Raw genomic sequence first — 12836 nt, forward strand, 5'->3', positions numbered from 1 at the left:
CCACACCCCACCAGCACCTCCTCCTTCAAACCCCCAAACAACCCCCATTTTATAGATGAGAGAACTGAGCCCCCGAGAGGCGAGAGGAGGTTCTCACCTGCACCCAACTTGGCACAACCAAGGCGAACCTCACAGGTGCCCAGGAAGGCACGAACTGCACCCGGCCCCGCACCTGCAGGGAGCTGGCTGGCTGTGCCCCACGGGGAGCAGCGGGAGCTTGACAGCAGCACTGCTCCCCAAGCCCCTATCTGGAAGGTTTCCCCGGCCAGGGACACCTGCCCAAGATCACGCCGCGGTTGGCATCAGCCAAGGCTGTGGTCCCAGGGCCAGCCTAACTACGTCTTGCCTGTTGTCATCTCGTTGATGTTCCCTGATCCTCACCTCATTGAGGAGGAATCTGAGGCTCAGGCTGCTGAAGAGATCACAGAAAGAGGGGTGGAGCTCCAGCTGGACCCCAGAAATGAGCACCCACGCCCATGCCCTAAACACTGACCCACGTTGCCTCTCCAGAGAGGCGCCCGTGTCTGGCAGGGGCCCCAACAGCGAGTGAGGGGAAATCTGAGAGTGGGGTGCCTTTGGGGGGGTGTACAGTAGATGGTTGGTCTCCTGCCCACGCTCTCCCAGGGATTCCCCAAAGGAGCTGCTCCCTGAGGCCCAGAAGCCTCCCCAGCCTGTCGGGGGCTCTGGCCCTTGATCTACTTCAGCTGCTCCCCTTCACCACCCTCCCAATGCAAACCCCAAGTCTTGGCTCTCAAGCCTCACTCCACCCCACCCACGGGACTCCCACCTCTGGGCAGGGCCTGTGGAGGCACAACTCTCCCCAGCTGCCCCTTCTCTGACAAACAGCCCGTGGAGCCGTTCTAGGAGTCACTTGCTACCAGAGAGTCAGGCAGATGCTGCCCTAGACCATTCCAGAAGTAACTGTGTGGACCAGACTTTCTCCAATTGTGGTTCATGGGACAGAGTTCCCCCAAAATTGACCACTGGGAACCCCCTGCCCCTTGCTCATTTTCCCAGATTGCCTCCCTCCTCCCCAGCACTGGTGTCCAGAGGAGCTCTGCAGCATCAGCTACTTGGTGCTGGGGGAGAGGAAGTGCCCCAGTGGGGTGATAAGGATGACAGAGGGCAGAGCCCTTGATCCAAAAGGGCCTCAACTCTGAGACCCCCCCCTTCCCCTGCATTCTTTCTTCACACCTCCTCCAAGCACCCCATCTTTCCTGGTGCCCAGATTCCCCCATCAGCCAGGGCCTGTGACAAATACCTCCCCCCACGTCTTGAGCAGCCTCCCAGATTCCCTTTGCTCATTTCAGGGTGACTCAGTTTTCCCTCTACAACTGGCCCTGGAAAGCTGCCCAGAGGCTGGTGCAGGCCCTGGGCCAGGAGGGCAATGCCTGTCCTCTCCATGACGCCTCTGCTCCTCTTCCAGAGGCTCAGAGGAAGTGGGTGACTCGTCCTGGGACAGCAGGTGACACCTTGGAAGGGCAGGACCTCTGGAGTCCGCCCGCAGCTTTGTGCAAAGCGACTTCCTGCCCCAGCTCCCGCCCCTCCCGGGCCTGCTGCCTCTGTCACCTCCACCCCACCCACCACTGGCCACCGGAGCCTCCTTCCTCCCGGAGACAGAGACTGGGCACTGTGCCCTCTCCCTGGAGCTGCAACCTTGAACCCCGAGGAGGAAGTGAAGGAGGTAGGGTCGCTGCAGGGGGCGTGGCCACCACCTTCACATCCAAGGAATTGGAGGTAAGGGGGGGCAGGTGGTACCTCCCACCAACCCCCAAGCAATCTCTGAGGTGCCAAGTTTGGCCAGAGTGTGGACCTGGACAGTGGGGTATCAGCTGTGAGAGCTGGACGGGGCAGCTGGGCTTGGAGGGAAACCATTGTACAAATGGGGAAACTGAGGCACTGGGAGGGGAGGAAGTGTCCTGCATATGTGGAGTGCAGGGTTCCCCTCACAGCCTAGCTCCCCCGCCTGTGGGTGGGTAAAGAGATGTCCGTTCTCAGCCAGCTCAAGGGAAAGCGCCCCTCGGAAACCGGGCAGTCAAAGTTGCGGGTGGGGAGGGAGAAGAGAGGGATGTCTTGAGCTTGCGCTGTCTCTGCCCCTGTCTGGGGGTGTCATGCTCCCCTCACTGGGTTACAGCGCGCACGCACGACAGAGACACCTGGAGGAAACCTTCTGGAATGTTCCCCCTCCCTCCAGAAGCAGGAGGGGGTGGGGTCTCAGGGAGGGCAGGGCCACAGAGGGCTCACTGTGTGCACCCCGCGCTGAGCTGAGCCCCTCCAACTGCTGGCAGCAGTCCAATGAGGTATGTGCTCTAAGGTCCCCATTTTACAAATGGAGAAACTGAGGCACGGGGTTACTCAGCTCGCCCAAGGTCTCACAGCCCTGAGGGGGTTCCCTGGCCTGAAGCTGTGTCTGGAGAGACCCAGCAGCCGGAGCCCAGGACTGGGACTCAGGGAAGGAGAGCGGGACAGGCTCGCTCAGCCCGCAGATGCCCGGGGAGGACATGCTCGGGCCCAGCAGGCCTGGGGGCGGCACAGGCTGATGCCTGCCTTGGGTTTTAAAGGGACCCCACACTGCCACCCTCAACTATTGCACCCCAAGGTCCTGCACTAGCCCCAGGGGGGCGTGGAGCAACATGTATGCCCAGGGTGTTCTGTAAGTTACTCTGCATTTCCGACACGCCGGGAAGTGGGCCGTCCGCCCCCTCCAAGGTGGATGAAGTGCTTCCCTCGTGGGAGAGGTGGGCACAGCTCCTCCAGATTTGTTCTCTCACCCCAGCCTGTGCTGCGGCCGCCATGCCTGTGGAAGAGCCTCACTGGTGCCGCTGTCTCCTCAGGAAAGAACAGAGGGATTTTTGTATTTCAGGCTGGCTTGGTGACTTTGAATGAGCCGCCTCTCTGCTCTGGGCCTCAGTTTCCCAGTCTGTCAAATGGACTTGTAACCCACTCTGGCCCCCCACGGCCAGAGCTTCTTAGGAGCAGGCATCTCAAGGCAGCCCCATAAAGAGCAGCCCTGCCACCAGTATGGCGGCCATGAGAATCCCCCGCAGGAGCGGGGCCAGCAAGACATCTGTCCCAGAGAGGCCTGAGTCATGGCACCCCACCTTGGACGCGGGACGCAAGGTTTATGAGCTGGGTGCCAGGACTCCCTTTGGTGCATGGACAGAGGGCTGCGTGCTGCCCACGGAGAGACGTAGGCAGCGTGGGTGGGAGGCCCAGTGTCCGGCCAACGGACTTAGTCCCTGTTTGCTCCTCAGATAACTGAAGTGACCTTGGTTAATATTTACCAGCAGGCTCCCCAGCCCCCTCTGGGTCCACCGCTTAAATACAGGACAGGACGGGGCTCTGTCTCCTCAGCTTTGGTTGCCAGCCAGCCTGGGACAGTGAACCGTAAGTATGCCTTCCACCAGGGAGGGCGTCTGTGGCGGCTCCAGGGGGCCTGTGCCTGGGCAGGCAGCGGGCCTGGGCCTGGAGGCAGAGGCCATCCCAGGCATGCAGGGAGCATGGAGCGGGCTGGGACAGCGCCTCTTGTTGTCATAGTAACAGCAGACCTGGAGGTGCTTTCATGATCCCCCAACCTGCCCAGGGCCTCCCCACCTCCTTGAATAAACTGGCCCTGGTAGGCAGCAGGGACTCTGGCACCCTGGGATGGAGCCTGTTCCTGTTGGCACAGCTCCTGTGTCTTCCCTATCTGCCTCCGCAAGCTTCACCACCTCCCTCCTGAACGGGTGTATAGCTCTCCTCCCTTCTCTCCAGACGGGGATGTTAAGGCCCAGAGAGAGACAGTGCCCAGCCCAGGCTCACCAGGACCTGGAGGGGCAGCGAGTGGGCAGGAAGCCAGAGGTCCAGCCTCCACACTTTGCTGCTGTGCCCAGAAGAGAACTGGGCCAGGCCTCAGCCAGGAGGTATCAAAGTGGGCCTTGTGGGCCTCATGGGCAGTGGGAGGTGGGAAGCCCCAGAAGGGCTCCTTCGAGGACAGGCTGATGTTCCTGAGCACGCTCGCTGGCCAGGCAGCTCCTCAGACGCTGATGCCCTGTTACGCCTCCCTTCCAGCAAGCTCCTGGAGCGGTTACTGTGGTTATTCCTGTTTTACAAATGAGGAAATTGGGGGCAGAGAGGTTAAGAATTTGCCACCAATTACGCACCTTTTGAACCCGGGCCGCCTAGCTCTGGAGCAATGCTCCTGACGGCCGCCTCCCACCCACGTATTTCAGCTAGTGTCAGGCGCAGCTGGAGCGCGGGAAGCCAGGGCGTGCGGCTGCTCTGAGGCTGGGCCACATGGCTGCTCGATGGCTTTGTCCTCTTGGGCAGAACCTAGATAACCTTCGCCCTCTTCCTCCTTGCCCCACCCACCAGCCTTGACCTCTGGAGTGGAGGGAATTTTTATTTTTCTGTATGTGGTTTTGAAGAGGGTCAAGGCAACCAGACTCCACGCAGTGGGCTGACAGACCCACCAGACTAGCAGGCCCACTCCCGCTCCGGAACCTCCAACAGTGGTGCTTCCTGAGCTGACTGTGCCCCAGGCTCTCCTCAGCGCTGTGTCTACTGACGCTGTGTCTGTTGGATTTGCATCACAGCTCTATGAGGCAATGCACCATGATGGTCTCCAGGAAACGGAGGTTCAGAGAGGTCGAGTAACTTGTCCAAGGTCACACAGCGAATAGCAAGTTGAACTCGGGCATTGAGGCCTTGTGCCTCTGAGCTTAGCCACACAGAGGTGTTTCCCTCTTCACGTAGCCAGGCCGCTCTGAGGTTTACCAATTCAAGGCCTGTGGCTTCAGCTTTTTACAAAGAAAAGGGCTAAATATCAGGTTCTGGAATCAACATGCCTAGGACTAAACCAGTTCCATGTGCAAACAGCTCTGTAGTATTCAGCAAGTTTCTTAGCCTCTTAGGCCTTGAGGTCTCCCTCTATAAAATGGGCTAATTATAATTCCCATCTTACAGGTCAGCACTGAGGGACCTATAAAATACCTGATGTTTACCAAGTGTGACAGGGATCATGGTGATGCCGACACTGTTATTTGCTGGTCAAAGGGTTAGGGGTAAGGCAGCTAAACAAAGTAAGGCAGTAGTAGATAGACTTGGGGAGTTTTGCTCAAAATTTTCAACTCAGAGTCCAGCTGTGCTGAGAAAGGCCCTTTTCTCTGGTCCCGGGCACTGCAGTCGCTGCCAGGGGAAGTCTGCCAGTTCTCCAACAGGAACTGACCTATGTGCAGGTGTGCAAGGGCCCCCTCACCTGGCACCTGGGAGGAGCCCACCCACCTTGTTAGTTCTGTATCTGGCTTGGCAGGGAATCTTTGCTCATCTTATGGACAGGAAGCCCAGGCTCCCAGGCCCAAGGTCACCTACCCATAGGTGGCAGGGCTGGTCACCTGGTTGATTTCGTGGCAGGGTTCAGCAGGCTGTGAGCTGATGCTGCAGTCTCTTGCCTGGTCCCCAGGTCACTCTTGACCACTCAGGCTATGCTCTTGAGTGGACATGGTGTGAGACCGGACACAGGCCTGTTCACTTCCCACTCCCCATGCAGGCTGCAAACCTCAGCCCCAGGCCCCATAGACGCCACAGCGACAAACCTTAACCTGTTCTTCTGGACGTGTCTCATCAGCTTTCTCATCTCTGATTGGCTTCCCCAGCACGAGGTCTTGGGGTGTTGGGCATTGCTTTTGATAGATGGCCAAGGAGAGAGCCAAAGGCTGCTTCTCTGAAGCTGGACAAAACTGCAGGAGGCCTGCAGTGCAGTCCGGTCCCTCAGGGCCCAGTTCTGAAGTTCACAGAGTCTGAGACATTTGACTGTCTTGTCTGTGGTTTGGGTGGTGGGAAAACGAAAACCAAGGATTGTTTCAGCGTTGTCACTGACCTGCTGTGTGACCTTGGCGAGGCCCTCACCCACTCTGGGCCTCAGACCCATTCCTATAAAAGGAGGAAGTCTGAGCGGGTGATGTAACACCTTGGGAGATATCCTGGGGGCAGGAGTAGGGGGACATTCTCACCCCAGCTGTGGCCCTCCCCACCTCAGCCCCCCAGCTTCTCGGGGGTAGCAGCCACTGAGAATGGGAATCTCATTCCATTTAATACCACCCAACCCAAATATCCCTTAGCTACAGATCCAGTGTCAGCACAGAGGGACCTCATTTAGATCTTCCCCCACCTGGTTTCACACAGCTGGGGAGAGAAGCCCCAGGCGAAGAAGATGCTTAGCCAGGGCCAGTGTGCAGGGCAGATTTCATGTCCTCAGTCTGCGTGGGCCCAAATCCCTCCTGATCTCCGAGGTCAGCAGAACTGGTCCATAACCTATGAAGGACCAAAACCCAGTGGAGAGAGATGGAAACCTCCAGAACTAATTTTAGCACCACCTACCAGCTAGTGAAGAAAGATGCATTGGGTCTTGGTGGTCTGTTCTATTTGGATTATTTAGAGGCACGAAGGTCAGGGGCAACGGTGGTGGCAAGAACCCAGTCCTGGGCTTCTTTTGTCATTTTATTCGAGAGAAAGTGTTGAAAGTCTGAGAGGGTAGCTGGAACCCAGCACTTCATCTCCCAGGGTTTTCCTCTCTGGTTTTTGAATTCCAAATGGACAAGCTCCTTTGCCTGCATTAAATAACTACCTTCGTTAGGTGAGTAATTATTAACTATGTGCTGTTGGCAATTCTCCCATGCTCAGATCTCAGTTTCCCCATCTGTGAAGAGAGCAAATAACACTTAAGAGGCTGAGGCAGGGCCTCCCTGGTGGCCTAGGGGTTAAATTTCAGCACTATCATAGCTATGGCCTGAGTTCGATCCCAGGCCAGGGAGCTGACCCACACGGCACAGCAGACCTCTCCTGACTCGCCCACTGCTCCCCTCAGCAGTGTGTTTCAGTAGATCCTCCTGTTCTGCTCTCCACTCATTCTCTGGTGAATCCTCTCACACCCTGCACCTCTGGCCTGTACCCCTGATCTTGTGTGCAAAATAAATAAATCTTAAAAAAAAAAAAAAAAAGAAAAGAGGCTGAGGTAAATCCAGAGTGGAGAGGGCTCTGCAGGGCAGGGAGGGCTTTGTGGTGTTTCCAGTGGAACTGACTATTTTCACTAGTTCAGCCACAGGCCTCACCTTTCCCTATTGCCTCCCCCAGCCACAATACCTCTCCTCTCCTTCCTGTCCTCTAAAGGCTTTGAGCTTCCAGCCCCTACTAGCTCCTCCCTCAAAGAACTATGCGCTCAGCCCCCTTCAATGTCAGGTTTGTCATCCAGACTTATTTCACTAAATTCTCCTAGCAACCTTACTTTCTATAAGAGGCAAAATAAGGTGAGGAAGACTAAATGGCTTGTCCTAGATCACAGAGCTGGTAAGTAAAGTGCCAGTTAGCAGACAGGTCTGTCTGAAAAGAGACATTTTTCAGCTCCTTCCCATGCTGCCCCTACACACACACATAAGCCCCCACTTTACTGAAGAGTCCAGCATCACTAATGCTCATTAGATGCTGGACTCAGGGTGGGGCCTCTGGGGAGACAGGATGAGCAGCTGATCCAACTGTGGGGACAATGGCCGTTTTATCACTGGCTTCTGAGCCTCAGTTTGCACGTCCCACACATGAAGTCAGCAAGAAGCTTCTGGAGGTGAAAGCCCATGTCCGTGCGAGCCTGGAGCCTGAGGCTCTCCTGCACTTCCTTCAGCACAGCGCCCCAGGCCCGGCGTCTTGCAGGGCGGGCGGCCACCGCCACAGACTTAGGCGACTATAAAGCAGGCCGCAGCCACACAGGAAGAGGAGCCGGAGTTGGGGGTTTGGGGGGGTGGTTGGAGTTGGAATCAGGCAGCCCTGTCCCGTCTGGCGTGGGTCACTGAGCCAGGTCCTTCCCCCCTGGGCTCAGCCTGTCCCCCATCAAATAACGGGGTCCAGTGCAGCCCACTCAGAGCTGTCCCTGATCCCAGCATCCCAGCGACGGCCCGCCTCTTCCCGAGTGGCCAGGTGCGTGCCCCTGTGCCTCCCGAGCCTCGGTTTCCTCTTCTGGCAAAGGGGCTGTGCACCTGCACCTCAGGGTCAGGGCAGGTGTTAGCGGGGCCTGCGATCCCCAGGCATGTGATCCTGGGCTGCTGCTTCCTTTGCTCCGTGGCCTTGGACAAGGGCTCCCCTCTTGGCGCTCTGGTCTCCCTGTCTGTGCACAGGGGCTGTCACCTACCGCCTGCCGGGAAGGCGCCCAGAGGACAGTGCCGGGAGGCAGAGAGCCGAGAGGGAGTGGGTGGGAAGCGCGTCAGAGGCGTTGCTGGTGCTGTGACTGGACAGCGAGGATGTAGGAATGTGCCAGGCTGGTGCTCGTGGACGTTTAGCCAACCGCGCTGCTTTACCTGGTGTCCGTGCATGACTCGGGCGTGGCGCCCCTTCTGTCTTGCAGGACGATGCCCTCCTCCAGCACGTGGGGCCTCCTCCTGCTGGCAGGCCTGTGCTGCCTGCTCCCCAGCAACCTGGCTGATGATGGTCTCCAGGGAGAAGCCGTCCAGGAGACAGATCCAGCCAAGCAGCATCTAGCCTGCCAGAAGATCGCCCCCTACCTGCTCGACTTCACCTTCCACCTGTACCGGCAGGTGGCTCACGAGTCTAACACCACGAACATCTTCTTCTCCCCTGTGAGCATCGCTACAGCCTTCGCCCTCCTCTCCCTCGGGAGCAAGGGTGAAACTCACACCCAGATGCTGGAGGGTCTACATTTCAACCTCACTGAGAGAGCAGAGGCTGACATTCAAGACGGCTTCCAGCACCTTCTCTACACCCTCAACCAGCCAGACAGCCAGCTGCAGCTGACCACCGGCAACGGTCTATTCATCAGCGAGGGCCTGAAGCTGGTGGACAAGTTTTCTGAGGATGTCAAGAAAATCTACCGCTCCGAGGCCTTCTCTACCAACTTCCAGAACCCCGAAGAGGCCAAGAAACAGATCAACGATTATGTAGAGAAGGGAACCCAAGGAAAGATTGTGGATTTGGTCCAAGACCTTGACAAAGACACAGTTTTTGCTCTGGTGAACTACATTTTCTTTAAAGGTAAGGTGCACCACCAGCCTGAGCTATGGCCAAAGGGAACACCCCACGGTGTCCTCAAACGCCCAGTCCCGACATCTCCCCAGGCAGCGCGTCTCAGCAGGAGTCACTCAGTTTCCACACACAACCACTAAAAGGCTTTCCAGGACTGATGAGGGCGGGGAACGAGGCCAGCAGTCAGTCACCATCTTCTCTGCAGGCCTTTTCAGAGCCTTTCATGTCCTCCTGTGCTTGGGAACCCCTCAGGGAGCAGGGCCGTCTCCCAAGACAGACAGCCAGAAAAACAAGTGCAGGTAAAAACGCTTTTTCTGAGCAGCCAGGCCGGCGCTCCGGAGCTCCAGCGACATACAAATGCCAGGTGTGCCTCTCGGCTCGCACGCCCCTCACCCCGTCCTGGCAGTAACCTGTTTGCTCCTTTTAGTCCCATTTTGCAGGTGCCGAAGCCGAGGCCAGTCCAGAGGGGACTCTCCGCGGGAAGCTCAAGGCCCCTGGTCCTCTGCTGAGCTAACCCTTTTCCTACCCTGGCTGACGGCCCCTTCCCTTCTCTCCAGGCAAGTGGGTGAAGCCTTTCGATGCTGCGCAAACCACCGAAGAGGACTTCCACGTGGACGACGAGACCACCGTCAAGGTGCCCATGATGAGCCGCCTGGGCATGTTTGCCATCCAGCACTGCAGCAAGCTGCACAGCTGGGTGCTCCGGATGGACTACGAGGGCAACGCCACCGCCCTCTTCCTCCTGCCCGACCAGGGGAAGATGCAGCATGTGGAGGACACAATGAACCAGGAATTCCTCGGCAGGTTCCTGGAAAAGAGATACGGAAGGTAACTTCCGGGCACGGGGCTGACCCGAGCTGCCCCACAGGCCTGGCGGGCCGGGGCTGGCCCACACTCCACGGCCACTGTGCCTGACCCCATGACTGTGACGAAGGCCAGGGTCCCACCAGGGAGCACCAGCCGGCTCCCAAGGGGACAGTGCCCGGCAGGTGAGGAGCTGAAGTCCTGTCCTTGGGGACCCCCACCCGCCATGGGCACTGCCCTGTCTGGTCGCACGGGCCTGGTGCTGGGAGAGCTTCCCGTCACCCACCATCAGGAAAGTAGGAGTTCGAGGCCAAGGCCAAGCATGCAGTTAAAGGGTGGACAGTCCACGCTGCTCGGAGGAGGAACCCACTTGGAGGGGCCGGGAAGCAAAGGGCCAGGGCATTGCAGAGCACGTGAGGATGGCCGGTGCCGCCTCCCGTTGTCCCTGTGGTTGGACAGGGTCCCCCCGGGAATAATCCTGAGCCTGCGCCCCAAGCTAGCACACATGTCTAGGTCCATAAACACGCGCGAGCCCGCACACGCTGTTTTAATCCTCTATGAATATAAAAATATAGGCAGCATTATAAATCAATCACTCAACATTTAAAATAGAAGAGGTGAAAGAAATCATAGGTAAAAGAATACCTAGCAAATAAATATAAATATAAAAATGCAAAAGGGAACATCTGATGAGCTGTGACCCTGCACTCCTAAATCACATACTGTGTCCTAAACCATCGCGACAGCAATTAAAAATAAACGACTAGAAATGATCACAGGAAGCACCCTGAGGGGGCCCCGGCCCGGTGACCTCCATTATTATTCTCCTTTACTTTAAAAATATATTTATTGCATCATCCTTCTTTTACTTCTCTCCCGTATCAATTAGAGCTTTTTGATCATGCACATCCACATTATTTTATTCTCCATGTATGCACTACTATCAGTTCATATTAAACGTTGGCAACATTAATAAAATTATGTATATATAAAAATACAAAAGGCTAAAATTAAAATAGCACCTTTCTTAGCCTTGGTCCAACTGGCCACTCCACAACTACACAGTGTAGCAGGAGGCACCTGGTGCAGTATTCCCGGGTGGACAGTGCAGAGCCAGGGAGGACTGAGCCAGAACCGGGGCAGGTGGAGCCCGAGGGCTGTCAGGCCCACTCCCGCCTCTCAGGGGTCACACTTTGTCCCCGTGGAAAATGAGGCGGTCATCAGCCCACACAGTCACTGGCCACTCACTGGACAAACGTGTCTCAGCACCACCACCACCGCCCACTCCCCCGGGATTGCCATCCCAGCCTGGGTGACCAAACCCCAGAGGACACCAGGGCCTACCAGGAGGGCTCCTCGGAGGAGATGGCCTTTGGGAGGCTTTGCTGGAGGAGGAAACGGATCACTCCAACAGTCTCTAGATCGTTACCCCAAAGAAGAAGAAAGCCAGGCTGAGCTTGTTCCTCATGTGGGCAGGGATTCAGGTGCCACATGGGAGAAACCAGAACGGAGACACTTTCAATGCAGAGAAACTCATTCCTTTTCTTTCCATGGTACAGATCCGCCAGTTTAAAACTGCCCAAACTGTCCATTTCTGGAAAGTATGATCTGAAAACTCTCATGGCTAAAATGGGCATCACCAAGGTCTTCAGCAACGAGGCCGACCTCTCAGGGATTACTGAGCAGGCGCCCCTCAAGCTGAACAAGGTGAGTTGCACCAGCAGCCCAGGCCGCGGCTCAGGAGGAGGCTGAGGGGGACAAAGGGACACAGATGAGCCAGCACAGCGAGGTCCTCAGAGGAGGCCGGGGGAGCCCTGGGAGGGGAACGTGGCCGGGTGATGGCTCAGGAGGCGCCTGGCGTGCCAGGACCGCCTCTGAGGGGGCATCACAGACCCTCTGTCCCACCCACAGCTGAGGCCTCCCTTCTTGGGGTCTTGAAGGACCCAAATCCTAAGGGAAGCTTGGGCCCTGGCACGTGAGGACTTCTGGCCCCTGCGCCCCATGCCACAGGGAGCTCCTGGGAATCAGGGCCCAGAGTTCACAGGGGATTTGGGCTAAGACGCCATTTGTCCAGGAAGTGAAAGGTGGCCGGAGAAAACACTGCCGTGCAGTTGCTGGCTGCAAGCTGTGCCTGGTTGTGGCCGAGGCCGTGCAAGTCCCCCTCAGAGCCCTGCTCCCCAAGGGGCTTCCACCTGCTCTAGGCATAGAGGTGTGCGGGAAGGTGTGAGGCCTTGAGGAGGTGGAGGAAGGCCCTGGGCCTCCTGCAGGGAGCCAGGCCGGTGTTGAGAGAGGCCCAGGGAAACCCCCTCCGTTCCCAGCCTTCCTCACAGGCCTGCGTGGGATTCAGGAAGCTTGACTCTGCTCTCATTGGTCCTCTGTGCTCTCTCCCCTCCAGGCCCTGCACAAAGCCGTGCTGAACATCGATGAGAAAGGGACGGAAGCCACTGGGGCCACGTTTGTGGGGGCCATCCCCATGTCTGTTCCCCCAGAGGTCCACTTCAACAGGCCCTTCCTCATAATCCTCTATGATAAGAACACCCACTCGATCCTCTTCATGGGAAAGGTGGTGAATCCCAAGCAGGGCTAACCCCCCTCTCTCAGGAGGGGTCAGCCCCTTCCCCTCCTCCCTGAAATTAAAGAAGGGTCAACCAGGCCCGAGTTCGAGTGTGACTCACCTTTGTGACTCTTGCTTCTGAGTCTCCCTTTACGTTAGGATGCGGGGGGACTCCAGGTCACAGCTGCCTTCATGTGTCCATCTGTTGACAAATATTCAGAATTGACCTGGCCAGGTGCAGGTTGCAATCAGCAGCTTCCTGACTCTTCCCAGTTCTGTTATGGAAAGCTCTAGGTTTTCCAGTCTCTCTGGGAATCCTGAGGCACAATCACCTGGGCTCAGATAGGGCCTCAGGCCCCCACCTCCATCAAGCATCCACCAGATGGGCCTGGTAAGGGCCTGCCCCTGCAGGGCTCATGGAGGCCCCAGGCTCCCCCAGCCTGCAGGGTGAAGACTAGATCACCAGGCTGCTTCC

General features: G+C 57.3%; 1 protein-coding gene across 1 annotated transcript; it reads left to right on the forward strand.

Moving 5' to 3' along the window:
- Positions 1 to 1575: 1575 nt before the first annotated feature.
- On the forward strand, positions 1576 to 12472 carry LOC119238353 (alpha-1-antitrypsin-like). Its single transcript, XM_037502015.2, has 6 exons — positions 1576 to 1737; positions 3288 to 3387; positions 8369 to 9012; positions 9561 to 9831; positions 11367 to 11514; positions 12203 to 12472. Exons 3-6 carry the CDS (start codon positions 8373 to 8375, stop codon positions 12392 to 12394), a joined length of 1251 nt encoding a protein of 416 aa, XP_037357912.1. The 5' UTR covers positions 1576 to 1737; positions 3288 to 3387; positions 8369 to 8372; the 3' UTR covers positions 12395 to 12472.
- The last annotated feature ends 364 nt before the right edge of the window (positions 12473 to 12836 follow it).

The sequence above is a fragment of the Talpa occidentalis genome, unplaced genomic scaffold (genome assembly GCF_014898055.3).
Source record: "Talpa occidentalis isolate TD23 unplaced genomic scaffold, MPIMG_talOcc4v2.1 talOcc4.11, whole genome shotgun sequence".
NCBI classification, from domain to species: Eukaryota; Metazoa; Chordata; class Mammalia; order Eulipotyphla; family Talpidae; genus Talpa; species Talpa occidentalis.